The sequence below is a fragment of the Plodia interpunctella genome, chromosome 1, assembly GCF_027563975.2.
Source record: "Plodia interpunctella isolate USDA-ARS_2022_Savannah chromosome 1, ilPloInte3.2, whole genome shotgun sequence".
In the NCBI taxonomy this organism is placed as follows: domain Eukaryota; kingdom Metazoa; phylum Arthropoda; class Insecta; order Lepidoptera; family Pyralidae; genus Plodia; species Plodia interpunctella.
The window spans coordinates 8,697,548-8,724,927 of NC_071294.1; the positions used below are offsets into that span (position 1 = coordinate 8,697,548).

Here is a 27,380-nt window from a genome sequence, read left to right on the forward strand (position 1 = left end):
ATGTAATTACACGCCAAGGATTTTGGTCACATGAGTAACAAAAAGTAACAATTATTAGTAACTACGACTGGAAGTATTGTATAATCTGTGTTAACTACTAAACAATTATCGCTTTGCTGTGTTTCATATTTAATCTATAATGGCGTGGCGGTAATTCCTTCGTGACGGTAAATCGTTGGGTTGGCTCACAATCGGCCAGCGCCCTTCCGTTTTTGTGTTTGTTGCTTATTGCGAGGTGAATGATAGGGCGCGTGGAACTGTTGGCACGTAGTACTGTGGAATTAGCACCCATTTACTAGAACTCAGAAAGAAATCTATTCTATTCTTATTTGTATTTATAGTTGCTATTAACATGATCTTTAAATTTAGGGCCTTCAATAAGTTTCTTCTTTTTATTTTTTGAATTATTCTCAAAAAGGAGTACCTGCGTAATTGTCCGTTCACATTCAAATGTGAACGGACAATTACATTAGCATACAGACACACTGGGGCTTTAATTCTGTTACTATAACTAAGAGAAAAGGTTCCCAATAATAAAAGTTTTGTAATAAAAATATATATTTTCTATGTTGTCCCCGCGATAATCAAGAAGTTAGAATGAACCTCTCAGGTGTTTTTATATGAGTGATACTTTTTGCAGTGTCATCACGTTTGATATTGTTTGTCATGGTATCAGAAACTTTTAATTGGAAAGTAACTTTTGAGAGTTCGGCGTTAAACTAGCAGAACTAAGCTCCTAATATCCATATAATAAATCACTGAAATGAAAAAAAAAACTATTCAATAAAATTGGGCCTAGAAGTGTATTCTGGATGTAATTTCTATACATAAGTGAATTTTACCGAAAATAAGGCTTACTTATAAAAACAGCATAAAAGCAAATAAGTAAGACTCACGGTAGGCGGATCGTAGAACCTGGCCGGCTATTTTTGCGACCGCCAGCCTTCCTTCCGTGCGCGATATCGCCTGATTTACGACGCTACTTTGACATTTACGAAGGCATTTTGCGGACATTCGAAGAACAACAATAGAGGTGGAAAAATAATAAACATAGGTAACTAGATACTTAAATATACTATGGCTTAACTACCAGATACTAAAAGACGACGAATAAAGATAAAGTCTAAAGATACATCAAAGATCTAGTCATATTATTTTTCAAAATGGCTTTGCTATTGAATCCATTGAATAAGATATTTGAGAATGAGAATATGTATCTTATTTGAATAGCGAGCGTATGAATATAAAATGACGGCGAGATAAAGTGGATTGGATGCGAAATATAATTGTAACTAATCGATTGACGGATAGAATAATCACTATATACCTACATACAGGGAACAGTCAGCGGGAAACGACTATTTTTTATACTATTATTAGTATAAAAAAAAGTCGCTTCCCGCTGACTGTCCCTATATATGCTTAGATGTTTGAAACTACGCAACCTACTTTGTTGCGGGGTTTTTTAATAGATAGAGTGATCCAGAGGAAGGTTTATATCATAACTAGCTGATACCCACGACTTCGTTAGCGTGGCCGAACAATTTTTGGTAAGGAGTCAAAATTGTGAGAATCTTTATATACTTTATTGGAGGTCTTTCCTTCGAGCGCCATAATATAAAAAGACATGAAGAGTTGTTAATCCTGGAGAAAGTCACATCGCAATGAGTGGAATACGCGGGATAAGTACAGTTTCATCCGCACCAGTCCAAATGAGAATCTCGGAATACCCTATATGTTGCCCAGTCTTAATAGCTATACAACAAAAAAGTTTCCGTTCAGTACTTTCGGATATTAGTGTGATCATACATACAGACAGACAAAATTTTTTTTTTACTTTTCTTTTTTTTTTAAATGTCCCTCTATCCATTTCAATCAAAAATACTAAATGTACAGACAAGATATTTTTACTGTTTTAATATATGTAATATATATTCACACCCGTATGAAGCCGGGTCAGGTCGTTAGTACATACTTATATGGAATACATTCTGAGTTACCGCGCTGGCTGGTTCTTGCCGTCGGTATGCCGTGTATGACGACATTGTGAGATATTTGCGTATAGGCAATCGTCGATCCTTATGATATTGTTCTGAAGCGTACTTCTTCTTTCGCAGTATAGATTAATTACTTAGGTTATATTAGACGCGCACAACAAGACTAGAATTTAGAGGATTATTAGTTTATTTCCTTCTATAAAATTTTAAAATAAGGATTTACTCAAAATACCTGTGTGTTGATATTCGTCGAATATTAAAGCTTTAAGTCTAAAACACTGTATAATTAAAGCTCGTCGGACAGAGATTCTTTCATAAGATTTTAGGACGAGTGAGTGTCCCTTGTCGTCGTCAGCTTATGAGCGATGACATCACTCAGACACTCAGGCTTTCTGTATTGTAGTCCCTTGACTTACGACTCGTAACTTGCGTAATCCACTGTAACAATTATTTGTAGATCTACTTTAATGATGTAATGCTGAGTTGTAGAGAAGTTTAGTTAACTTTTGGGGAGTTCGGGTTCATTTGATAAGGAGATTTATGACATTCAACCTTCTTTCAATTTACATTATATTTCGTTAACCACGAACTAACATTACCCCAAAGTTTACAACGAGAATTACTAGAACTCAGGGTTTTGTTACGAGGAAGTTATGTGGCAAAACTTCAATTCGAGAATGCAAATTTAGTTTCCCGAGCTTCTTCCCTTAGTACCAGAATTCGCCAGTTTACGACTGAAGTTTTCTTTCAGCAAGGCGAAGTATCTTTTGTATATTGCATTAATATATAATAGTATATAATATAGATAATATTATTGTTTGTCAGTAGGAACTTCGATTAGTAAATTAAAATAGCTTTTCTCATGAATGTGACTATCATAATTATCAAATATATTTTTCGTCAGACTTGTATTTCTGTTTCTGTGTCTTCCAGATGTAAGTTCAAACAACTTCTTTCGCTTTCTTCAGTTGATGAGATTATTTAGGGATTTTATGTAAAAGAAAATGTTACTTTCTTCGAACCGCGAATTTTCTTATTACAATTTACCTACAAATTGAATAAACCTCTTTCTGAGCTATGTCTTACCTGGGGATACATCACAAAAGAGGGCAAATTTTACGATACAGTTGGTACAGAACACGAGCTTATCCCGAGTTGGGTTTGTATTTGCGTTTGTTATTTATGACGGTCCTGTATATCTTACGTTTTTCTCTTCGGATATTGTAAAATTTTGTATTAGATATATTATTTACTGAACCTTTGAAGACCAGTAACATTTTCGATTGGGGCGATGAAGGGAATTGGTTTCCTCTTTTGCTTTGGGGTGTAATTAATTGTTTAACAATGCCCAAGTCTCGGAAATTGTTGTCACTGAATTCCATTTACATAACAATTAATAAGTCCATCTTGAAATTTACAGTTCATTCTGGGATGAATGAAACGTAAAGATCATTACAAATTTATATGCAGTGCTTATTTCAGATGTTGAAATCGTGCCGTCAGCTTACGATGACGGTGCGGACGGCTGGCGCGCTGGTGGGGCGGGCGTCGTGTTCCTGGATGGACCGGTACGGCCGTCCCGCCTCGCCCCCTCCCCCGCGCGCCACTCGGTCTTCCAGTAAAGACCGTTCAATTCGCAGGGTAAGGTTTACATTGACATCCTGTCAGATAACGGTGCAGATTGGGGCGGACGTCATGTTCTTGGATGGACTAGTCTAAATGAGCATTTTGTAATTATCATCTTTACTACCAATATATATTTTAAAATAGCTAAGGCTTAATTATTTCATAACTTTAGAAAGGTCGCAATCGTCAAAAAGTCATAAAAGTGACCATAGCAGCAAACCGAAGCGACATTAATTTATCGACTAATAATAATTTTATGACTATCGTAAAGTGTATGTGCCAATTTGTTAGTCATAAAAATGCATTACGTGGGGGGGGGGGGGGGGGGGGGAATATGCTAATCGCTGTCCGCTGACCGCCAGCACAGTCGTTAGCGACCGTAATGAGAATACCAGCACGCCCCTCCACTAAATTATAGACGAGACAGAATTTACATTTATGCATTCGTTCATAAGAAGAGAGAGGTAGCTCAATAGTAAAAGTAATAAATAAATAATAATAATAAATATAAGAACAACTCACACAGATTGACTTGAGTTCGCTCAAAAGTAAGATAGACAAACCAAGACCCAGGTCAATCTAAAAAATATAATTTTCTAATATATTCTTTTCTCTAAAATTCAAAGCTAGGCAGATATAGGTACTTCACCTATATCTGCCTAGCTTTGAATTTTAGAGATATCTTACTAATATTATAGATGCGTAAGTTTGTGAGAATGTATTGTGCGTATGTTTATTATGTATTGTACGTATGTTGTTATGAAATTTAAATCTAAGGATTAAACATATGTAACGTCCTTATTCCGTGAACGGCAGCCACATCCATCGTGATATCTATTCAGTCATAAACTGTAATTTCCTTCGCAAACTCTCCGGATGTGAATTGGAGCGATTCCGGCTCATGATTTTCTGCGATGGTAATTTGTGTAGGAACATTATTCTACACTAGCTTTTGCCCGCGGCTTCGCCCGCGTGTATTTCATAGCAAAATCTCAGTTTTTTTTTTCGCGTACTCTGTAAGACTGGTAAACATATATGATTCAAATTCGCATTTTTTCCCACCTTTAGTTCAATTTTCTGTTTCCCGCTGCGTGTCTCGTCCCGTCAACTTATCCAATCCCGCTTGTACTGCTACTGCTATGTAATGTAAAGTAGATATCCCGTACCGTTTCCTACATATTGTGTCATAATGTTTTTTGCAATGAGTCCCGTCCTGTTTCCCACTAAGTGTCTCCTTCTCATTTCCCGCTCCTACTCCCAACTCCGCTTTCTGCAACGCGTGCTGTCCCATTTTCCATGACGTTTTACGTCCCGGTTTTTTATTAACCACAAACGTAAATTAAACATTTTTTTTTGTATTTATTATTACTGTTATTTACTACAAAAAGTAAGTGTGCCAATTTTCAGCTTTTTATCTTGAAAATTGTATTAAGTCCTATACAATCTTTCACCCCCCTTATAAAGGGGTTGAGGGTTAATTTTCAGAAAAATCTGAAGCACGTATTCATTACTTTGTTGTAAACAACCAAAATCCATATTTTCAAGTCACTAACTTCAATGGTGTAGAACTTTCATATTTACAGTTTTTCACCCCTTTCACCCCCTTCGGATTAGAATTTCCAAAAATCCTTTCTTAGTGCTCACCTACATTTACCTACATGCCAAATTTCAGCTTCCCGCCAGCAGTTTCGGGTGTACGTTGTCTGTCAGTCAGTCAGTCAGTCAGTCAGTCTGTCAGTCAGTCAGTCGCACGTTTTTCAATTATCCTACGGGAACCTGACCATTTACCGGGATGAAATGTATCTAAGATGTTAACCCGGTATATAAGGTACCTACATACCAAATTTCAAGCAAATCGGTCCAGTAGATTTCGAGTGATTCGCGTTCAGACAGACAGACAGACAGACAGACAAACAGACAGACAGACAGACAGACAGACACAAAAATTTCCAAAACTATATTTTCGTCATCTATATCAGTAACTAAGTATATTCCATGAAGAATTAAAAAATGGTCGCCTGTAAAGTCGGTTTTACGGGCGAAGATTTTACGTGACAACGTCTTTTTACGCGCGCGGCAGACCGATCATAGTTGAGTGGGAGAGAGACGCAAGGCATTCGGCGAGCCTCTCTCTCGTTCGGTGACTCATCGTAACGTTACCGGGCGTTACACTTTTTCATAAGTGACTCCCAGCCGCAACCTAATTTAAGACGTTGTCACGTCAAAAAAAATCCAATGTACAAATTTGGCCTTTCTTCAATTTTATTATATGTATTGACAATTGTTATTCCGCAGCAATCAAATGCTATAAAGTAAAAGAATATCATTGGCATTTCCTGGCAGAGCCTTTTTGTTTTTTAGATATAAGTACGAGTAAGTTATCTCTCAGAGTGCCGCTATCGATTTCCATTCGTGGAGTCGATCAAGTATAAAACGCTAGTAACAACGTAATTTGGATTTGACAATTTTATTATTTTATTTTAATTGACACATTTATAATAAATAATAAAAAGAATAAGAAAAAAAATAAATTTGATCCATGGTCAATGGTTCCGTTTATTTTGGGGGACTAAAAATTTTACTCAGGCAACTCTTCTTTCCTGTGTTTTAATTGATCGGAGCACGGGCATTCATTATATATAATTTATTAGGTGGACCTGTGCATAGAACCAGGTCAGTCGCTGGGGCTGATGATCCGAGGTGGGCTGGAGTACAACCTGGGCATCTACATCACGGGGGTGGACAAGGACTCTGTCGCCGACAGAGCTGGCCTTATGGTAACTGCTATTTCTGTTTTCTTTTCATAATTGGTAATGAAAATGTAATGCAAAAGGAGAATTTGAAATAGACATTATAATAGCGTCGCGCACGCAGATGTGGGTATATATATAATGGTATTTGTAACATTAAAATGTCGTTATGTCGGTATTGCTCGAAACTCATAACGCTAACTGTATTTTGTACACAAAACAGAACCAACATAGCATATAAATTCAATACTGCAAATACCGGCATTATCTTGGCGGTAATTGGCTTGGAATAATAAGAAAATATTTGCGTAGATCCTATCGTGTCCGGCCTGTCTTTAGGCGCCTCCGTTTGTCGAGTTGTAATGGTTATGAGCTGCCTACACAGAAAATATTGCCTAATTCCGCCTCCTTGCTTCTATAAAATTAGGTCGGCGCCTATCTATAGCTGCGCAGGTTTAGTATAGATTAAGGAAGGAAGATGGCTATTTGATTTGCGACGACGTAAATAGTTTCTTATCACCATTAGGTCCAAGATTTTTTTAGTAAAGTCTGGAATTATAAATTTTACTTCCCACATGAAAGTTGCACTCAACAGTCATTAGACCCAGCTGCTTACAGCTGCAATAAGTTTGTGGTTTCCAATATTTCTCGTGTCGTGTTTTCTGTTTTAGTTCTCGGAATGTGAAAATAATATTGTCTGTTATTTGTTTAACACGAACGGCATCATTAATCTCCCCCTAGATAAGGTAGTTTGGACAGGCGCCAGACACGTCATCATGCATCACGTACTGCAAACTTACGTCACTAGCTACCTTAATTTTAAGCTAGAGCCGGCTAGCCAAATCATAAATTTTACATTTTAATCGAGACAATCTGTAAGCTCCACAAGGCTTTATATTACAATGTCTAATTTAAACTGTTATCTCTGTCACTCATTTTCGACACCTGGAAAATTAGTGACAGAGTATAACAGTTTAATGTTTTCTTTGGAAAATCTTTTCGTCAAACAACTTTCAGATTTTACCTTCTTCAAACAAATTCTTTAGCGTTGTTATAATAAAAATTTTACTCCGCGCTTTACCACCTCGGTACTAAAATAAAGTTGTGCCGCAATAACTTCACTGTAAGTGCAATTTCTTGCAAAGTAATGCGAAGTGCAACTTGTGAGCACTTGGAAGTACAGAGTGCGCCGCTGTCAACTTGAAATAGCCTGGAAGATTGCGAGCGGTGGGGAGGCGCCCATAATGCGCTAAATTGCTTGTTTGCCTTCCATTAAACTTCCACTGAACCCAGAAAGTATGCATTTTGTTTTCATTGATCAAACAAATTTAATAAGTTTCCTTTCACTAACTTGTGTTTATTCCACGTTTATGAAAGTAAACATTTATTTTAACAACAACATAAGAAAAGAGAAATAATAAATTGGCGAGTGGTGGTCGCGCGAGCGAGGTGTGGCGGGAAATTTATAGTCTTTGTGTTGGACCCGCTAGCCCTCTGCGCGCCACATCCGAAGCTCATAACTTATTTTTAAACTTTTACCGACAACTTAAGCTGGAGTTTTTCACGAAATGCATTAATGAAGTGATGCAACGTGACCTTTTACTAGTACATTTGTACGAGGTTCATTTTATTATATTAAATGTTATTACATTTCCAACTTCAGAGTTCATTATAGAGGTCAATATGAGATTTTGAGGTTTTCGTTTTTTTTTTTATTATTTAGAACATATAAGCTTTGAAACATATTCTTATTTAGGTAAATACTCATATAGACCAATATTATATTGGTGAATTTAATGCTAGTAATCATATTACGCTAGGTCGGAGACCAGATCTTGGAAGTGAATGGTCAGTCATTCGTGGATGTGACGCACGATGAGGCGGTGGCGCAATTGAAGTATCACAAGAGGATGTCCCTGTTGGTGCGGGACGTGGGCAAGGTGCCGCACGCCTGTACGGCCTTCGGGGAGAGGGATGCCGCACCTAGGTAAATGCTAATAGATATCCTTATGCCTACTGCATTTTATAAAACAAAGTCCTCCGTCGCGTCTGTCTGTCTGTTCGCTATAAACTCGAAAAGTTCTTACTGCACGGATTTTCACGTAGTTTTTAACCAATAGATAGTGTGATTCCTTAGGGAGGTTTATGTCTCCTGAGGGAAGCTGGGTCGGGCCGCTAGTTAGGAATAAAATGGAAAAGGGATAACGTCAGCTAAGTGTTTGTAGTACTTCGTTTACTTACACTGGCTAATAACAATAACATGCTAAACTTGAAAAGAAGGAAAGAAAAAAAACCGTTTATTTTCTTCAATATTATCAATAGTACAAAATAGCACAGTACATAACAATAGGTATGGGTAACGATTGAAGCAAAATTATCTCCGCTCAGCAAATTGTTGTGGCATGAGTGATTTTTAACTTTACTATAAACTACAATTTCTATTAAACAGAATAAGTGGCTGGGGCAAAAGAAGAGGAGCAGCGGCAGTGGCAGTAGAACAGAAAGCAAGGTCATTACTCCCACAGAGCGACCTGCCCGCGCTCGCGTATTACATGGAGGAGTACGCGGCCAGGAGACTCACGCCAGACGCTTTCCTTACAGTCTTGAGGGACCTACTAGATACGCCGCAAAAGGTGAGTTTCCATTAACCTTTCAGCGACTCTTTCTTTTTCTTCCTCTTTAAAGTCGAAATTAAGTATTCCAATAAAGAGTGTTTTGAGTCGTTGGCTGCACTCACTCACTCTTGATGCTTTCCTTTAGTCTTGAGGGATTTACTGAACATGAAAAAGGTAAGAATTATTCTGTTCCACTGACGTTAAAACCTTGATAGTTGTTGGACATAGGTTTTGTCTCCATATCCTGATATAATACTTTTCGAATTAAACAATTTCATCAAGGTACACACAAGCCAATTGATTAGTCTGGAAATAGCAACCTGTTTACCTACCTTCTCGGTGCGAGGTCATAAACAATATCCATCGCCGCCAGTTCTATTCACGTGGAAAATTGAAATTGACACAATTCAAATTGGATCTTCACCAGAATTTGTAGGAATGAGGTTTGTATTGGATTTATGTATTATTCAAACTCTAACTATAATTAATAGTTTTCTAATGAATATTCGGCTGGCACAAATATTTCCACATGTTACTGCATATATTATTAATGTCGCGTGAAATTTAAATACGTATACATGAGAACAAGATCACATTTTAGAAGCAGTAACATAATTACATTAGCTTTATTTTACGATGGGAAATGGTAAGGAAGGCACATAAACCGGAAAATTACGTTTAACCTAAGACACGCGATAAAAAATAAAATTAGGCGAATCACTACGGAGATCAGTTATATACTTTTATTCAAATAGTTGAAGGGTATTGATACAACATTAATTCATTTTCTGAATGAATAAATATCATTCGGAAAATTTATTAATGTTGTATGAATAGCCTTCCACAAAGTTTGACAAAGTTTTAATATTCATTTATTATTTATTACTGTAATATTATATGTTTCGATGATAATGAATGGTGAATAAAGATTTAGTTGAAAGATGTCTCATCGCTATGCGTGCACGATTCTGACAAATCTAATCTAAACTGAATTGAAACGAAATGAATACTTGAGCGAGAAATGTTTATATCAATCAAGCATTAGAATAAGCAAATTAGCATATTACCATCCTCTTTCTTACTCCTGGAATATCTTATTCTTGACAATTGTCATTACTTAGTATTTATTATGACATAACGATAGTCAAGAAAATTATATTATTTTTAGAGTTAATACCCTGAGTATTATGAACCAATTGAGTTCGACTCATCAATCATGAGTGAGTATGCGCTTGACGAGAATTCAATGTAATCCATTTATACTGAGGCTGGTGCGAGTGAGCCACTGGTGCTATTGTACGCGTCACTCATAAGTGACGCTTAACACATGTCTCATTAGTGTATTGAAATGTTTACTTTTTAATAGCTTTTATTTATATTTGTTGAAACAGTGTATGAAGTATAATGAGTTAACTATATTTGTTCGGGTGGAATCTTGCACGTTTAGTTTATGGCAATGCATTTATTTAGATGCATGACTAATGGCGCACTCGAAACGGCTCTCAATGACTATGGGAATCCTCAACAGTTTATTGCACGGACACACACGATTTTATTTTATGAAATTATTTTATTTGTAATAATTTTTAGATGAAAGCATTCCATAGGCACAATAAATGTGACAAGAGACATAGAGTAGAAACAGGGGCTTTTTAATAATCATTATTGTAAAATGTAGGTTTTCACTACCTACACCTACTATATATATTTTTCTTATTGATATAGATAAATTAGATATAGTTCAGAAGGGTAAAAACAAGAATTATATTTAAGTTCGACATTGTTGGATACGTTTTCATAAGAATTTTTTACACCTACTCGCTCCCCTCCGCATAGAAGTTGATGCGAATTTCGTGTAAAATTTCCGCGGATAAAAGCTAGAAGATCACTTCACGCTGTATTTTCCTCAAATATGTTTGCTATTTCGTGCAAAAGTAAAATTTTGAAAACTGTACCTTATTGCAAATTAGACAAAATGATCTTTAACCATCAAAACTGTGTACTCTGTACCAAGGTATAGGTACTGGTCAAATATTATATCGTACCTACTAGCTATCGCTCATAACTTCCTAAGCGTGTAAAATCCAGAAATTCCTTTTATGGTGCTTCCGACTACTCTTCAAGAACAGCTTTGCAGTTATATACTAATTAGTCAACGTCCAATATCTACTTATTTTGATTGGTAGGTATGTTAAAAGAACGTGTTGGTTGCAGTATACTCTCCTGACGGAAATCCGAGAGTTCTTGTTGCCTGAAGACAGGCCACGGTTCGACGAACTAGTTTATAGGCGCGGCGAGGAAGCGGGGGACCACCACATTAAGGTAACTGACACAACTCTTCGGGATAGTAGTACTTCTTCTTCTCCATTTCTTGGGTTCGGCTTTGCTCATACAACTCTGCCACGAGTTGTCATTGCGATAATATTTGCCGATTCACATTTAATATAAGTTAGTGTGGGTGTGTGATATTTCCGATAGGAATCCAATGTAGAAGTTCTGCTCCAATACTTATAGCTTTCCATCGCAGTGTAACTACAATGTTCAAGATATTAACCATGTGGATTTATAGGAATTAATTGTTGTTGTTATTGATCTCCATTCCGTACCTATTGAATGTTGTGAATTCATGCAGCTAACAAATAATTAATTAAATCGTACTAACTAAATTATCTCAGGCTCATTGTTGTTAATTCAGAGATTCATAGTAATCTCGAACTCAGAGCTGACCTGGATGAACTAATTAGAATTTCACGGTTCGTTTGACTTACGCCGACCCGGCTCCAGCTACATTAATCCAGTGTTTTAGCTCTTTTATCTAAATAAAAAAATAAAGCGTCTTTCCTTTGCTTTAAACATAAATTAAATGACGAATTAGTGAAGAAGAAGTGTTTTATAAAGAAAGTCTCACCTTAGTAGAGGTCCGGCATTTGCATTACATGACTTCGCTTTTAATACACAATGACACTATGCCAGTTGCATGCAAAATGCAAATGACCGAATGTTTATATCTATCCGCCACCGCCTAACCTGTAAGCATGATATAAATTTAAATTGTACAGGATAGACACAAAGTAAGCAGTATAACTTACCATGAATGTATTAATTTAATGGTTGAAGCTTATGTTTTCTCTGTAGCGAGGAGGTGAGCGCCACATACTGCCATCCTCGACGATGCACGAACTGCATGACCCGGTAAGTGCACATTTGTACCTCTCATGTACGCTGTTGCATGATCTTGACGTTAGTTAGACATGCTTAGATGATGCTTTACTTGGTAGTGTTATGCTTTATTAACAATTTAACTGTCCAACAAATTATGATCCTGGCAGTAACATACAATAACAAGCCTTCATAAATTGGCGCCAATATTTTGTGACTTTTCTCTTATCAATTATCTCTTATTATGTATCCGCTGGAACTGATCACAAACTTTCGAAGAAGTTTGTATAAATATTACCATATTAAAGGATAAACGAGTAAATAAACTTTGTAGGACATGACCGGTTAGTTTGGTTGTATATGAATGTACAACAAGCTTGTTGAGTGAAGGGGTAGAAAGGGTGAGGTTGGCAGTTGTTGTTGTAGGAGGGGCCGGCGGAGGCGCCCCTGGCGGCAGACCACCGCTCGCCCTCCGAAGACTCCGGCTTGGGCCTGCCGCCGCACGACCACGCTTACAGGTGACACACATCACCATATTTACCTCCAATTTATGCTTGCAAATAAGACAACGAGTTCGATCCTGTATAAAAAAGTTTCTCAATACAAACGCCTCGTCATCAACGTGTCGAGCGTAAAATCCAAAGACTAATGAGCGAGGCGTAAATCCCTTAGTGACCCTCATAAAGGCGCTTAAACGCTAAAGCACCCTCAAAATGCGAAAGCAAAGGCAGAGTCCTCGTCAAGCGTTCGCTTTCGTCCGCTCTTTTGCATCTCAGAGCGAAAATAACCCGCCGCTTTCTAGCGACCCTCATCCGGCGCTCTGAGTCGAGCATCTCATTGGCCGACAGCCAACACTTCCACTTTTATTTGATATCAGAATCGATTGCTTTACGGCGACGTAAACGTTCACATTTACTGTCATCGAATAACACCTCTCTCTGAGCTGGAAGAGCTGTTTAAAATTTATCGTCCATTTTTTTACGAATACATTTTTATTACGTCTTGCTATTCTTGTATTGCTAGGTTCCTGAAAGTATTACTTTCTATTACTTACAATAAAGTGAATTTAATATTTCGCTAAATTTATTGGCTTATTTATGGACATAAAGGTAAACCGCTTCTAATTCAGTATATACATACATATCGTTATCGATTGAGCGTTATCAATGCTACCAAAGAGCTATTCTCGAGCTCGCGACTTCATATGTAAACATTTTTTCCTATTCCCATAGGAGTTTTGGGAAAGGCTCTTTTTTGTTCATTAAAGGAATATAATACCTAGGTTATAAACTGCACAGAACATTTCAGCTTTCTAACTCCAATCAATTCGCTTGTGCGTTATTCATCAGTCTACAGAAGAGTTTTATACATGTTGATTGTTTACACGTTAAGTCTGTTGTTATATAAATGTACGAATTGTTTGAATGCTTAGTTTGAGTTTCGTGTTAAGGCTGTTCAGTGACAAGTTGTTGTGTGGGGCAGGAGCGGGCGGGGATGGCGTGCGGCCGCGGATGCGCCCCAGCACGATGACGACCTGGAGCCACCGCACGAGGTGATTTTGCCAGAGTTACCTTCTACACTATCAGTACTCTTTGACCACATTCACTTCTCTACGCCTTGTCTATAGCGGTGTCCTGGGTGTCACTCGCGGAACTCATAACTCATTCACTCTCTTCTTAGAATCGTATTGGACCTGTGCAAATAGTTTTAGACTTAGAGGCCTTCTTTAAGCCGATGTGTGATTAAAGCGGTTTAATGACAACTGCAGAAATGCACGGAACGTGTTCCTTTCGTGATTTTTCCGCACCTGCTTTATTGCCATGCTGTATACTGATCCTTACCTAGTTGCAGTGGCACCTCGGCACTAACACTGAGTATGTATCACTATTCTTGCATGAGTCCAACGGCTAGAGAGTAGACCTCACATCACTCATGTCTATGGCCGTTATTTCCCATAATAACACTCGAGGGGTAAATCTGGCAAAATTCTATTCGTATCTCGCAAAGTGGTCGGCGGGCATTGGCAGTTTAGATGTAATTCATACAATATATTGGTAATAGCGGCCAGTCTACAGAGTTCTCTTCCAACTATTAGACTAGAATTTCGTAGTTTCAATAGTACTTATTCGACGCTATTAAATTATTCAGACATATATTTTCAAATTGCTTCTACTACATATTTTCAAAAGCTATACATTTAAAAATATTATTGTTATATCTATACTGTAATTACATGCTTTCTATTTAAATTTTAAAGTGAAAAATCTTTCCTGTAAAAATTTAATTTAATTATTATTTATATACTCTTACTGCAACGTTTTTCTTAGCTAGTTACCTACTCATAATTAGCGTGAACATAATGGATATATTATGACGTCATTGATAACGCATGACTCGGCATCAGATTTGTTAATTTGACAGCCCCTTATCGCGGCTCGTTGGTCTAGGGGTATGATTCTCGCTTCGGGTGCGAGAGGTCCCGGGTTCAAATCCCGGACGAGCCCTAGTTGTATTTTGTGGCCAAGCTTTAAATTCTGCAGTAAAAAATTACAGCACGCTTTGATACAGACATTAGTAAATTGCAATAAAAGTTTTTCTAGCCAATCTCTTTTTTATTTGATTAAATTGTAGCTTTTGGCAATTTGTTTTCGTCAGGCAGATGATAAGGCTCCCTAATAAGATAACTGATTAGGAGTGGGAAAGAAAGATAGCAATAACTGTAAAAATTTAGAGCAAAATGATGGGAATACAGATGCATCGTTTAGATATCTGAAGCTTATTTACGGGTCGCGAAATCACGAACTTTCCGGTCTCATTCCAAATTATACTCGAAAGAGTATTATCTGGTTACCTAATTTAGGGTGAACCGAAATGTTATGTTACAACGAGAATGTTCGAATACTTTCTGTGAATATTACCGAGAAAAAATAACGGAATTGTACAGTATACTTGCAGTATCACGTCTTTATTTCTAATCCATTGTCTATAATAATAACTCTTACAATCTACAGGGGAGGAAAAGTAGCTGCCGCATTATATTTTTCTTCATTCCTACCCAAAGCATATAATGTGATTATTTTCTAAAATACTACTCTGTACGTAATATTTACATTTATTTACATGACCAATAAATGGAGGAATGTTAAACGTAGGTAATTTAATAATTCACATCGTTAATATATAAATGGGAAATTAAATCAAATTCTTGGAGAACGTATTAACAATATTTTTAACTATTTTCATATACAGATGTTTTTCAGTATGTTATTATTGGAGAATACACTTTAGAAACACACTTTTTTACGAAAAAAATATTGCAGAACGTGATAAAATTTGCGAGGAAAAATGTCGGAAATATATATTTATGTTCGAATAAACATTTGGCTTCTTGCGTTTGAAACAGGTTATCATAACATTTATAATTGCTTTATTTGCATTACACATAAATTTATGTTACATAGCAATGAACATTTTTGGTACTACAGAAAAAATCCAATGGCGCACAAAAATATAAACATGATCATGCTAACAAAAATACGTCATAAAATCTCCCCGAGAATACGAGTAGCTACGCCGTAGCGTGTAGTAGTCGTAGTAAACGTCGTAGCGCGGCTACGAAGGGTGGCTCGTAGAGCCAACCGTAGCCAACATGTCTCCGCAGTTCCCGTCCTTCGTTAAAATTAAACGACGTCATATAATCTAACTTAGAAAACACCGACACACTTCGTGCTTGAGATGCCCTACTTACGAAGACATACACTACTACGAGCAGCTACGCACTTACGCTTCATTAATTCAGATGATAATTTACATGGGCTGGGTTGAAAACTTTCGCAAAGCAAAGCAAGGGTAAAATGGGGGCCCATGGCGAAATTCCTTTGAGTTTTGACTTGGGCTCGATGGGGTAGGCTGGGGTAGAATGGGCAGGTCGTCAGTGCGCGGTGCGCCGTCCGCTCGGGATGACGTCGCGGCGGCGGCGGCGCGTCGCTTTTCGCGACTACGTGCCTATGGACGTGCGCGCTATGGCCAAGGTACTAAACATAGCTTTATTTAGTTATCATTAAATACAATTTTAATTACTTCGGATTATAATAATTCATGAAGGAAAACTTTTACGCAATTTTTTTGCTAATATATGACAATGTTTACACACACACATCCAAAATAATCATCAAATGTATTATAGATTTAGTCTTGTCAAGAATCAAATGATGCAGAAAGCATGTAATATTTTTTCTATATAGTTGGCGTTGCATGCTCTATGACAGTGCGCGTTATCTCGTTGCGTTACCATACTGTGCCAGACACAAATTGCCATATTTTCGAGGTCATCATTATCATTCGTTATGTATTGATATGATTTCGTAGAGACAAATAGTTTTGAATCACTCAGTTTTTTTATAAATGCTCAACACATGGAATTCTGAAGATAAATCATGTTCTTTACACTTCATTTAAGTAGTAGTTTTTTCAATGAAAAATTAAAAATCAGAGGTTGAAATACGGAGATAATACCTACTACTCGTGGCACTAACTTTAAGTAAATTATCCATTAAATGAAATTATAAAAACACTTATCAATTTCAAAGTGCAGAAAGCCCTTTGAGAGAATTCATCTGATAGTATATATAGTAAATATTACATAAGGATGATTGTTTAAGGATGAGTAATTTTTATATAGTTCCAATGAATAGGATGGATGCTAAGTAGTTACATTTGCTAATGCAACACTGATTGCTCAGTAGAAAGCTTTTTCACTAAAGTAGAATAGGTCCAAAACCAACACATTAACTTGCGTGCAAAGTACTGTACCAAAGTTAACTAATTAATAAGGTAACCTAAAATAAATTGATCCTAATCTAGGCAAGGCGATAAGACCCTTCTTACCTACCTACGTGCTAACTACTTTCAAAGTTTGATCACGCAGCCCAAGTGTCTGCAGGTGGTCCTGGACTAACACCTGCTCAGTTTTAGCTTTTTATTATTTATTTTACAAGGTAAAATACCAACCAACAGGCATTTTTCTTTCTTTTATTTATCGGCTTTTTATATGTCCAAAGGCTTAAAATATGTTTTACATTTTACGCAAAATGTTTTTCTGCAGGGTTTGTAAAGAATGAAAGTAAAATTTATGAAAAGTGCCGTGATTCTTTTCTCTACGCCCTTTGAGCGCTACGAAACTGTAGATAACAAAAATATGTTAGGTGGAACCAATATAGAGAACTAAACACCTCTTTTTTTGTAAATTATTCGCCATTTTTATATAAAATATGCTTACACGTTATATATACCTTGTGCTTTTATGTATGGAAGATGGTTAAATGAGGCACCTTTTGGTACACTTACTCCTAGGTATTTTGTAATCAAGTACTTACATAATGATAATTATGTTTCTTGTTTAGTGATGTTGTTAAGTATCTTTCTGTCTTTACCTTTTATGATAACGCGTCGTCCGATAAATAGGGCTTTCGATTCGAATTTTAAAGTGCTTGGATTAGTTTCGTATTCGAATTTTAAAGTGCTTAAAATTCTATAATATATATATATATATATATATAAATATAAAGTTAACCTTGACAAGAAATCGCGTGATACATCACAACTAGGTAATCTAAGTAACATAAGAAATGTACATTAAAATTATTTCTCCTAAAATTCAAAATTCTATACTAGTATGTTTACAACTTCTATTTTGTGTACTTTATGAATGCTTTCTCATCTTCTATATAGCTTTATCTACTTTGTGAGCAATAATAATCCTAAACAGTTTATGCATTTACATGAAAAACTCTGATAGTTTAGCATTTTTTTCATAGGTATTTGAATTTTCCCTAGATTGTCTGAATAATGTCTAGTGTCCTCAAAGAGTAGTATGAGCGCGCGGGAAACTGTGCCAACATGCAAAAATAACACGAAAAATCAATTGCATAGTCGACACTGTTGGTCAATTCGCCCTGCAGTTCCGATCCGCTACTTCGGCTCTTCACATCTTTACACTGCACTAATCTCTTACGGAGTCTTAAGATAATTAGCTTTGTGGTATTATTTAAGTGGTGTTTAATATACTTTTTGTAATAAAGGGTAAGTCCTCCATCTGTACATCTGATTGTAACACTTAAATCATGAAGGCTAAATAGAATAGAATAGAATAGAATAGAATAGAATAGAATAGAAGGCCCATAATTTCTGCTTAACAGAAATCGTTCTAACTTACACGTGCACATTTAAAATCGATTAATAAATAGTAGCTATGCTTAACTTAAACTTGAATAATATTTTTTATTTTTTACACTTTGAACTGACTTATTCTTCCTCTGATCTACTGGTGAAATAGAAAAAAAAATGATTTCAAACCCAATTTTATCGCAATGGAACTTCTAAACAGAACCTCTCCCTATATTATAAATATGAACTTGCTTGCATAGAAAAAAATTACCCTGTAGAAGACCAAGAGCAAAGTTTCCTTGCAACTACTCAAATATATGTTAGCTTGTCTTTATGTGTTGAGCATGCATAATGCGTTGATGTTGTGTATACGGTGTGAGAAATGATATTAGTAGTTAGATTATGACATAGTCTATACTGTAGGTAGATATATCGTAGATGTTTTCTACTTGTTTATGATCCTTTTAAAAAGAACTGGTGGTATTCATGTAGTATATTTGAACATAAAACGTTTAACTAAACAATATGCTTAAAATAATATGCAAACAATTTTTATATGTAATCCTATTTAATATTTTGGCAGTCACTTCGATAAGTACTTACATTTTCCCCTTATAGTACGTACCCCTTTGACACGTAGGATGGAAGTGAGAGAATCACAAATAATGGCTTAAAGAATAACACGACTACTTTGGTTTAATTGCAAAAAAATGCCAAAAACTTACACGATTAATATAATAACTTACAAAATATTGCTTTAGGTAACTAGGCCTGATAATATGTATGTGTAAAGTTTCCAAGAGTAAAGTAGTTGTGTAAACAGGAATACGAGGAGGAGGGCCGGCGCTCCCGGAGGCACTCCTCGCCCTGCAACTCCCGGGAGGGCAGCACCACAGCTCTGCACACGCAGCATTACGACGACGCCGTAAGTTTGCATAATTTTTTACACGACTGCTCATTCTACTCGTGCCACATGAGTTTTATATTAATCTGACTCATGTTTAGTAGTTTTCATTTCATTTATATTTATTTTATTTAATTATAACATTCTACTGCATAAAAACCACAACATTGTACTGTTTTTTTGAGAAACAAAAGGTAAAATATCATAAATTCTTCCCCTCTGTCACTTTTAACAGAATGGTCGAGTGGTCGAGGTTGTGCCGAGATGGTGCCGGCATGGGATGTTCTGTGCTGCTCTTTCTCTGGGCTAAAGTTGCTTCTTTCACAATGGCTCTCCATTTCTCCCTCTTGCTTGTATTTCTATCTAGTGCCCTGGGCTAACGAAGTAAAAATGGGTTACTATTTTTATAGTGTCTGTTCAACGACTCGGAGATTTGCCTTAAGATTGTTTACCTTCCACTCGACCCTGCACTGCTAGTTTCTCCGTCAACGACTCCTTTTTTAGAAAAGTGACAGAGAACTTGGTATTCGTAGCTGCACAGTCTTTCTTTTATGTGTAGTTCCCTGACTGATATCTAAACATTCATGCGGAAAGCGGCCTAAGAAAAAATAAGAAAAGATGAGTGAAGAGTCAGATTGAGCAAATACATATGTAACTTATTTTACGAAATGTCTAAGACACCTCAATCTTGGTATCGTAGATTGTCTAAGTTACGCAGTAGTTTCCCACCGAAACTCGTTCGTAACTGGAGATTTTGGCGCCGCGCCAGTCTCTGATACATCCATTTTCATCTTACTGCTCTATCAGGGTACTGTATCTAATACACTGTCACTTGCGCTTTTCTCTTCTGTGATGTATTTTCAATGTAATAATAATATTTGCCCTAAAAATAACCATAACATAAATAAACTCTTATTTTTTTAACATGTGCAGGTATTTTAAGTAACATTTTTGCATTGTTTAACTCATTGCTCTAAACTTAATAAAAACAAAGTTTTTTTTAACAAGTTTTTTTAATTAAAGAATATGTGTTTACTACATGTATGGGTGAGATTCCAACTTAATTACAATTATACATCATCAGTCTAATATACAAATTATATCTTACCTATTTTCTATTAAGTATATACTGTAATTTTTTAACGCTATATATTGATTACTTCACACGTTTGTTAAATTTCTTAAATTATTTTTTATCAAGCCGATGGACATTTTCTTTAATTATTCTTCTCCATTATCAGTTCTCATATTTATAGGTTCTACGGTCTGTCTTTATTACTAGAGTCATCATTATAATTTTTCATATGATTGAATACGTAATTAATTGCATCATAGCAAGGTTGAGAATACATATTAGATATTCAAAATAATATGTTGGTTATATAAGTAAAAAGACTATATCGAACGTGTTCAACATGCAAACACACTTTTCGCTGTATTTTATTACAGCGAAATTCATAACAGGTTAACATAATTACGTATTATTAAGACCACATGCGAGCGAATGATAAACCTACTACTTATGAATGAGTGTGCATTGGCAAGTCCAGTCTGAACGGAAACAATTTACACAATCATTATGCAGCGTCAAAACGTCAACAAAATGCGCATATACTGCTTGGTAGATGATCCGTGGTACGGGGAAAACAATTAATCTTTTACATTATTTCTATATTTTCAATCCTTTTTTGCCATTTTCTTTTTTGCTATTGTCGAATATCTCTCTTAGTAAATTAGCAATAAAACGCTCGCAATTGAACCACAAGCTAAAATGTAAACACCGTGGGTAGGTTGAATATCCTACCAGATAGCAACACGTTCAATACATTTGGCAAATCACGGTCATTTGTTTCACACAATGTGCATGAAATTGCTAACGTAATCGGGCCTAATCGGGCGGGCGGGGGTCATTAATCTATCGGCTACGTTAAAGCTATATTTATCCTAATTCCCTGCACGTTACGTCATAGTTTCTCTTGCAACGACCTGCGGAGTTCCTCTGTGGCTTTCGAGAGATCTTTGTTGTTGTGGTGGCGCTGTTTGCCGGCCAGGTCGGCCCCGCAGTCCTCTAGGTAGTCTTTAGGGGGCTCTGCCGGATATTTGCCGCCGAATTTCGGCCTGGGAATTTTCACACGTTTGATGTCTCCGAGCCAGCTCTCCATTGTCTTGTAAGCTTCAACACCTGCTATAAATTCTTTGATGGATACCTGGAAATAATAAATAAATCATAATTAAACATTTATAAGTACAACTTGTCTTGTGCAATAGATATGATCGTCGCGGAAGTAATCAGTTGAGTATCAGCTGTAAAGATAGTATCGTTTCTTATTATACAAGGTGAAAAAGTGGCAACACGCACTGCTTTATTTTAGCGTTGGCCAATAGTTGTGCAAACCATAACGATGGTCAGTGGATGGTGAAACCTTGTGAATGCAACGTTGTAGATGCGGTTTGTCTCCGGGTCGCGGGCGCCAACCAATGTCAGTGGCGAACCACTGTTATAGGCAAGTTTCGATGTGAGATCGTTTATGTAACTACAACATTGACACACAGACCGGTCGTTTATGAGTTGTTTATTTCAAAAGATCGATGGAAATAAAATTAAAATTATAATTTAAATACGTAGTAATCTAAGTATATGATATTTTTGCTTTGACAGTAAGTAGGTGCTTATTAGTAATCTTTTATGCAGTTTTGTACCTAACCAGTAATCAGTACCTAAGAAGTAACTACTTTATACAAAAACCCTTGAACAGTTTCTGATAATACATACTTAAAGTCGTGCGTGTGAACAATCGCATTACATGTGAGAATTCCAATTAAGCATTAATAGCTCATATAAATTGTAATTAGTTTATTCAGCATGGCAGCTCGTGCTATATTTAATAATTATATTTATTTCATTATTCGAATCATTATGTTAAGTAAATCCTAAATAAAAACTAAACTAAATAAATCTAATAATTATTATTAACCAATAGGAAATAAAAGTAAAACAATAGATAAACATTAGAATGGTTCCACATAAAATAAAAGATCAATAGACTAAAGACAAAGATTTTAATGGTCGAGTGCTTTCTCCAGTGAAAGTGACTAAACGCAGTGGCATTAAACTGTCGGTCGCTTTCAAACACCGTTTTCTTATTTCATAATTAGATGATTTGTCAACCGACGACCTCCGTGGTGCAGCGGTCGGTTAACACGTTCAAACATGAGGGTCCAGGTTCTAAGAGGAAAACGGGATAATATTCTTTCTCGTTGACGAAAATGTTTTTTTTTTTAATTTATGTAACGTAAACAAAAAAGTATAAAGCTTAGGCAGGCTGTGATCAAACCAAAGCTAGATAGAGAAAATTGCAAAAAATCTACCTATTTTTTAAAGTGAGCGAGCATACGCATCAACTAGAGCACTTTTTGCTGAGCAAAGTACTAAAATATGTGATGTAACATTCAACAAATTACTGGTTTTAATGAAACAAGAGTACCTATATATTGTAAATATAATGTAATAAAAACGGTGCAAGCATATTGTTCAGTTGTATTTTATAGTCGCAGAGGCGTATGGCGGGTCCCCGAGATAACGTCAAAATATCGGTGTAGGAAATATGTACATCGTGAGAGACAAACAAGTGTAGTTTATGGGGCTTATACTCGTATCTGCTGATACCGTTTGAGACAGCCGTTTATATGAGTCATAGCGTGGGTGACTTCGGGCTCGACTTTTTAGAACAAATATTGACTCAGCGCCCGCCGGCTATTGTCCACTCAACAGAAGTTACGACCCACCTAATAAGGCTACGTATCAACTTAGTACTTCCAAACTTTCCTTTTTGATTTTCAGCTTAGTAAATGCTCTGTGCCCCATTTTGCTTTTATTAATATTGATTTATGTATAAATAATCACTTAGTGTATCAGAAAGTTGATTGTTTACGTTTACTTTTGGTATGATTTATCCTTATTTTAAAAAGAACTAATAATGGATTGATTATTTTGTATGGACTAAATAGAAGGGAAAGTTTGTGAAGATTAATGGATGTTTGTTATTCTTTCAAACAAAAACGAATGAAATACACTTCTTTTAATTCAGGTACAGATAATATTTTAAAATATTAAGTATGGTACTTTATATAGGGAACACCGATGGCCCGACTAGATAACTATATTATAATAGTCAATAGTTTCGTCTTTGTGCAAAACCCATCAATTAGTATTAACTATATCTATATCGCTATAATGTAGATATTTATGCTGAATACTTTCTCTAATAGGAATATAATTACAATGATAGTTACCAGCTTGTTTCGCTTGAGAGGGTCCCAGGCTTGCCGGAAGCGATCGGAACGTATCGTCGCGTGCGCACCTCGATGGCGGAATCGATATGTGATCTCACTCGATTATTTCTAGACTAACATATCATATTATCTTACGGATTTAGAACCATCATATATCATTAATAAATCAGCAAAATAAACACGATATTTAAGAAAGCCATTACTCCAAACGAATCTATCTAACTGAACGTGGCCTTGAGTTTTAGCCACTCTTATTGGCTCTGTCTTCCCCATGAGAGATAAAGTTGTACGTAAATATGGTATCTATACCAAAGACAATTTTTTATTTATTTTATACACGATACGACAAATTATAGCTTTATTACGATCAAAAACATAATAATGATTATTATTAAAACTTTATTATTGAGCTGATGAAATATAATAAACGACGAAAAATGTGGCGACAATAAGAAAATAAAATAAGTAAGTAATATAAATGAGAAAGCACACGCATGGAAAAATAGCTGTGCAATATTGTAGTTTATTTCAAATGAGCTCCGGGTAGTGCAATAAAAACATGGAGGAAAACACGTTTATCGTATCATATCAATAAAATTGTAATTGTATTACTTGCATTACGTAAAGGCTTTTACTAGCGTGAGATAACATTATTGAAATTGGATTATAAAAGTTACAATTTATTCTATCAACTTTATCTTAAAAAATATCAAATGAGGAAGTTACCGTTGTCATTTCAGTTAATAGTAAAGTAACCAAAACCAACGTGTTATTTAAAGTTCACAACAGGTCCCTACGGAATGGCACATCGTCATTGGCTTTTCGTGTCAGATAGAGAATTAGTTTGTCGAACCCAGTCCCGTGGAACCCCCAGGCGTATCCATAAGATAGGCCTTTTAGTAAGTAAAATTAAAACGAGAAAGTTTAAAATGTTCTTCCGGGTTTGACAAAAAAAATATCTATCGTAAGGTTAAATAAAGTAATTTCCTGTAAGTTACAAATTTAAATTATTTTACATTAATAATTATAATGTCTTTTGCAATTACTGCTGAAGTTGAGTACAACATTAACAACGCCGAATGGACTAATAAAGTGGTAAAGTGCAAGATAATGCTGCCGAGGGCCAACGCATAATATTATGGTTAGATAGGCCGCAAAATGGGCTCGCTCCAAATTGCTATCGTACGTGACAACGTGAATAGTCCTCATTGCCGGCTACACTTACACCACACTTTCACTTCGCCCACAGTCGACGATCTTCTCCCACGGATCGCGCATTATCCTCAGGATATCGAATTGCAACAATGTAACGTGATATGAATCGACGTCATTGAAAGTATTAATTACATTTACGAGCAACGCGTTCACTTTTTATAGGTAACTACAATAAAATGTTGTACGCTAGTGAAAATCACGTGTTGATTTGTTGCATTTTAGAGGGCCAATTTATAAAGTTTGCCTAAAATTGTCACAATTATCTTAGACTGTAGAATTGCATGCAACGGTATGCATAATTGTCATTGCCATACCGTAATTGGTTTAATTTTCAACTAAAGCTATAAGGTTGCAAGTCAAGAATGCATTGGATATTTAAACTATGAAAAATAAGATAAGCATAACATTTCTCATAAAAATAAAGAAATTAACGAGACATTTCACTTCGATGGTGTAACAACAACGGTAAACGCTTGCTGTAACATATAGAAGTGGCTCAGCAGACGTCACGATCAGCCTGACCGTTCCCATGCCCCACACCAACCGTTCCGGGGTCACGGGGCGCGTTCACTCCCAGACTATCATGCCCTGGCTGTTACACCATCTATATCGCTAAACTAACAACTCACGACCATTTTACATGACATACTCTTGTTAATGTTTATTGAGTTTTATTTTGAGTGTTGTCTGTTTGAAAATCAATATCATCATAGAAGCGTGACGACACTAGACTCGATTTGTCATCTTCCGGATTGAGTTTGACAAATGTATTAGCTTAACAACAAATCTTTACGTTTAATAAAATTTGAACGATCAACGACGTTTAACTTTCTAGAAGTTTATTTTATTAGCAATAAACATTATCACATTGAAGATAATATTATATTTGAGCGTTAAAGGGGTTAGTGTGCAGTGTCACGACGATCTTAAACCGTTACCTACAATAATGAGCGAACTGCAGTCGTCCCAGTTAACAGTTCCTTTTACGGTAATGCACCCATACCATGCCCCAGTCGCAGCCACATGATCTCTGCACCTTTCCCACTGTTGCGCTTACTTACACTGTGACACACTAACCCTATGAATTACACATGCGTCGTGTCGTGGCTTTGAATATAGAATTTTATTATAGATTCTGTGTGTTTGCATGTGGTTTTGGGCGTTTTAGTAAGATATAGTGCACTGTTAAATCTAGACATTGTGCTAGTTGTATATGTTTTATAATTTTATCTCTATGTGCCGATTTGATAGTCGTGATAAGTAAGTATTAAATGTTCCTAGTACCAAAAATCATTTTGAAAAACACTCGACTGTAAGCACTTAATCAACAATAAAAAGTTTAAACAGAAAAGTGTAGCTAAATCATATATACCCATTGATCAAAAAGAGCCCACGAAGATACGCATATGTGATACCAGCAGTACCATATTGATCAAATTAGCAACACGAGAAAATAAAATCTAGCGAAATAAAAATCTTAAATATCTAACGGAAACCTAATCACCTAACAGAATAATTAATTAAACATAAACAGGAAAGGAGTTGTACTCCATTAGACCCAATATTTCTGCTGGCACAGCTTCCTGCGACAAGCTTCGCCACTTTCTATATTTGACTAAATAAACATAGGTAACATGATAGTTCTCCTAACTAGTTTTTGAGTACCTTACCTAATATAGGTACCTATTAGTGTAGTTTTTTAATAATTATAATTTGTTAAAGACACGGGAATACAAAATTGCAACTCGTGAGCTTATAGTTATTATTGTAAAAAACATGTCAATACATTTCTAGATAACTATTTACTTTACGTATGAAACAAAAAAGGATCCTTAAGTTAATTTTAGATTCAAGACAAATCATCTGTTCCAACAGTAATAATATCAGGTTTCAGAGAGAGTAATAAACCTAAACAGGTATGGAAAAACGTCCTCACTGAATAATTTTCAAGTAATTTGTTTACTGCAACAATTTATACAGATGTGTGGCAAAGCATATCGTTATCACGCGATCGTAGAATTTAATCTATCAAATATAATAGTTTCACAAATGAGTCTTCAAAAAGTACGAGTATTATACAAATGCTTATACAAAAGCGCGTGTAACTGTAATTTTATCTGCTATTTAAACTGTTTTTCTTTACACGAATGAGATATTATAAATCTTCATTAAATTGCAACTGTGCACTAAAAGTTTAGTGAACTGTCTCTCAGTGCTTTGTAACTTTGTAACGTACGAGTTTATTAAACTAAAATGTATTTAGATAGTTATTTTTCTTTAATATATTCCTATAGACCATATTCTTAGCGAATGTGACTGTACGGTGGCGTAGAAAATAGTAATTTATGCCGACAAAGTTATATGATAAACAGAGTTTTCATTTTCCACCAAATTCTGATCATACTTGCAGCTACCTAGGAAAGTTGTAAAGACAATATTACTTTGTTGTAGGTAAATCATATAAACAAACACGGCAAACTCAACAGATGCTTTATTGGAACAAACACAATAATAACATTTAATTGCCACACTAAGCATGAATGTAAAGGAAGCCGCAATGATCAAACGCCCGCGCGGTGAACGTCCGGCATGTTTGGCTAGCGGGACCGCCTGCGCCCGCGCATCCCGGTCCACTCTCCCACGCCGCGCCAACTCG

The 27,380-nt window shown here is 36.0% G+C and overlaps 1 protein-coding gene and 1 non-coding gene across 10 annotated transcripts in view; both read left to right on the forward strand.

Annotated features, from left to right (window-relative positions):
• Positions 1-27,380, forward strand: part of dysc (dyschronic) — a 66,065-nt gene that overhangs the window by 23,570 nt on the left and 15,115 nt on the right. For 6 of the 9 annotated variants that reach the window (XM_053745219.1, XM_053745250.1, XM_053745243.1 and 3 more), the window contains exons 7-15: positions 3,480-3,638; positions 6,275-6,400; positions 8,194-8,360; positions 8,823-9,006; positions 11,203-11,310; positions 12,124-12,180; positions 12,574-12,665; positions 13,630-13,699; positions 19,136-19,237. In XM_053745219.1, the coding sequence (XP_053601194.1) occupies positions 3,480-3,638; positions 6,275-6,400; positions 8,194-8,360; positions 8,823-9,006; positions 11,203-11,310; positions 12,124-12,180; positions 12,574-12,665; positions 13,630-13,699; positions 19,136-19,237 (1,065 nt within the window). The remainder of the gene's footprint in view (positions 1-3,479; positions 3,639-6,274; positions 6,401-8,193; positions 8,361-8,822; positions 9,007-11,202; positions 11,311-12,123; positions 12,181-12,573; positions 12,666-13,629; positions 13,700-19,135; positions 19,238-27,380) is intronic. The other 3 variants (XM_053745259.1, XM_053745267.1, XM_064435918.1) reach the window with 2 other exon arrangements.
• Positions 14,580-14,651, forward strand: TRNAP-CGG (transfer RNA proline (anticodon CGG)). The gene has a single exon. It is a non-coding gene; the product is annotated as a tRNA-Pro (tRNA).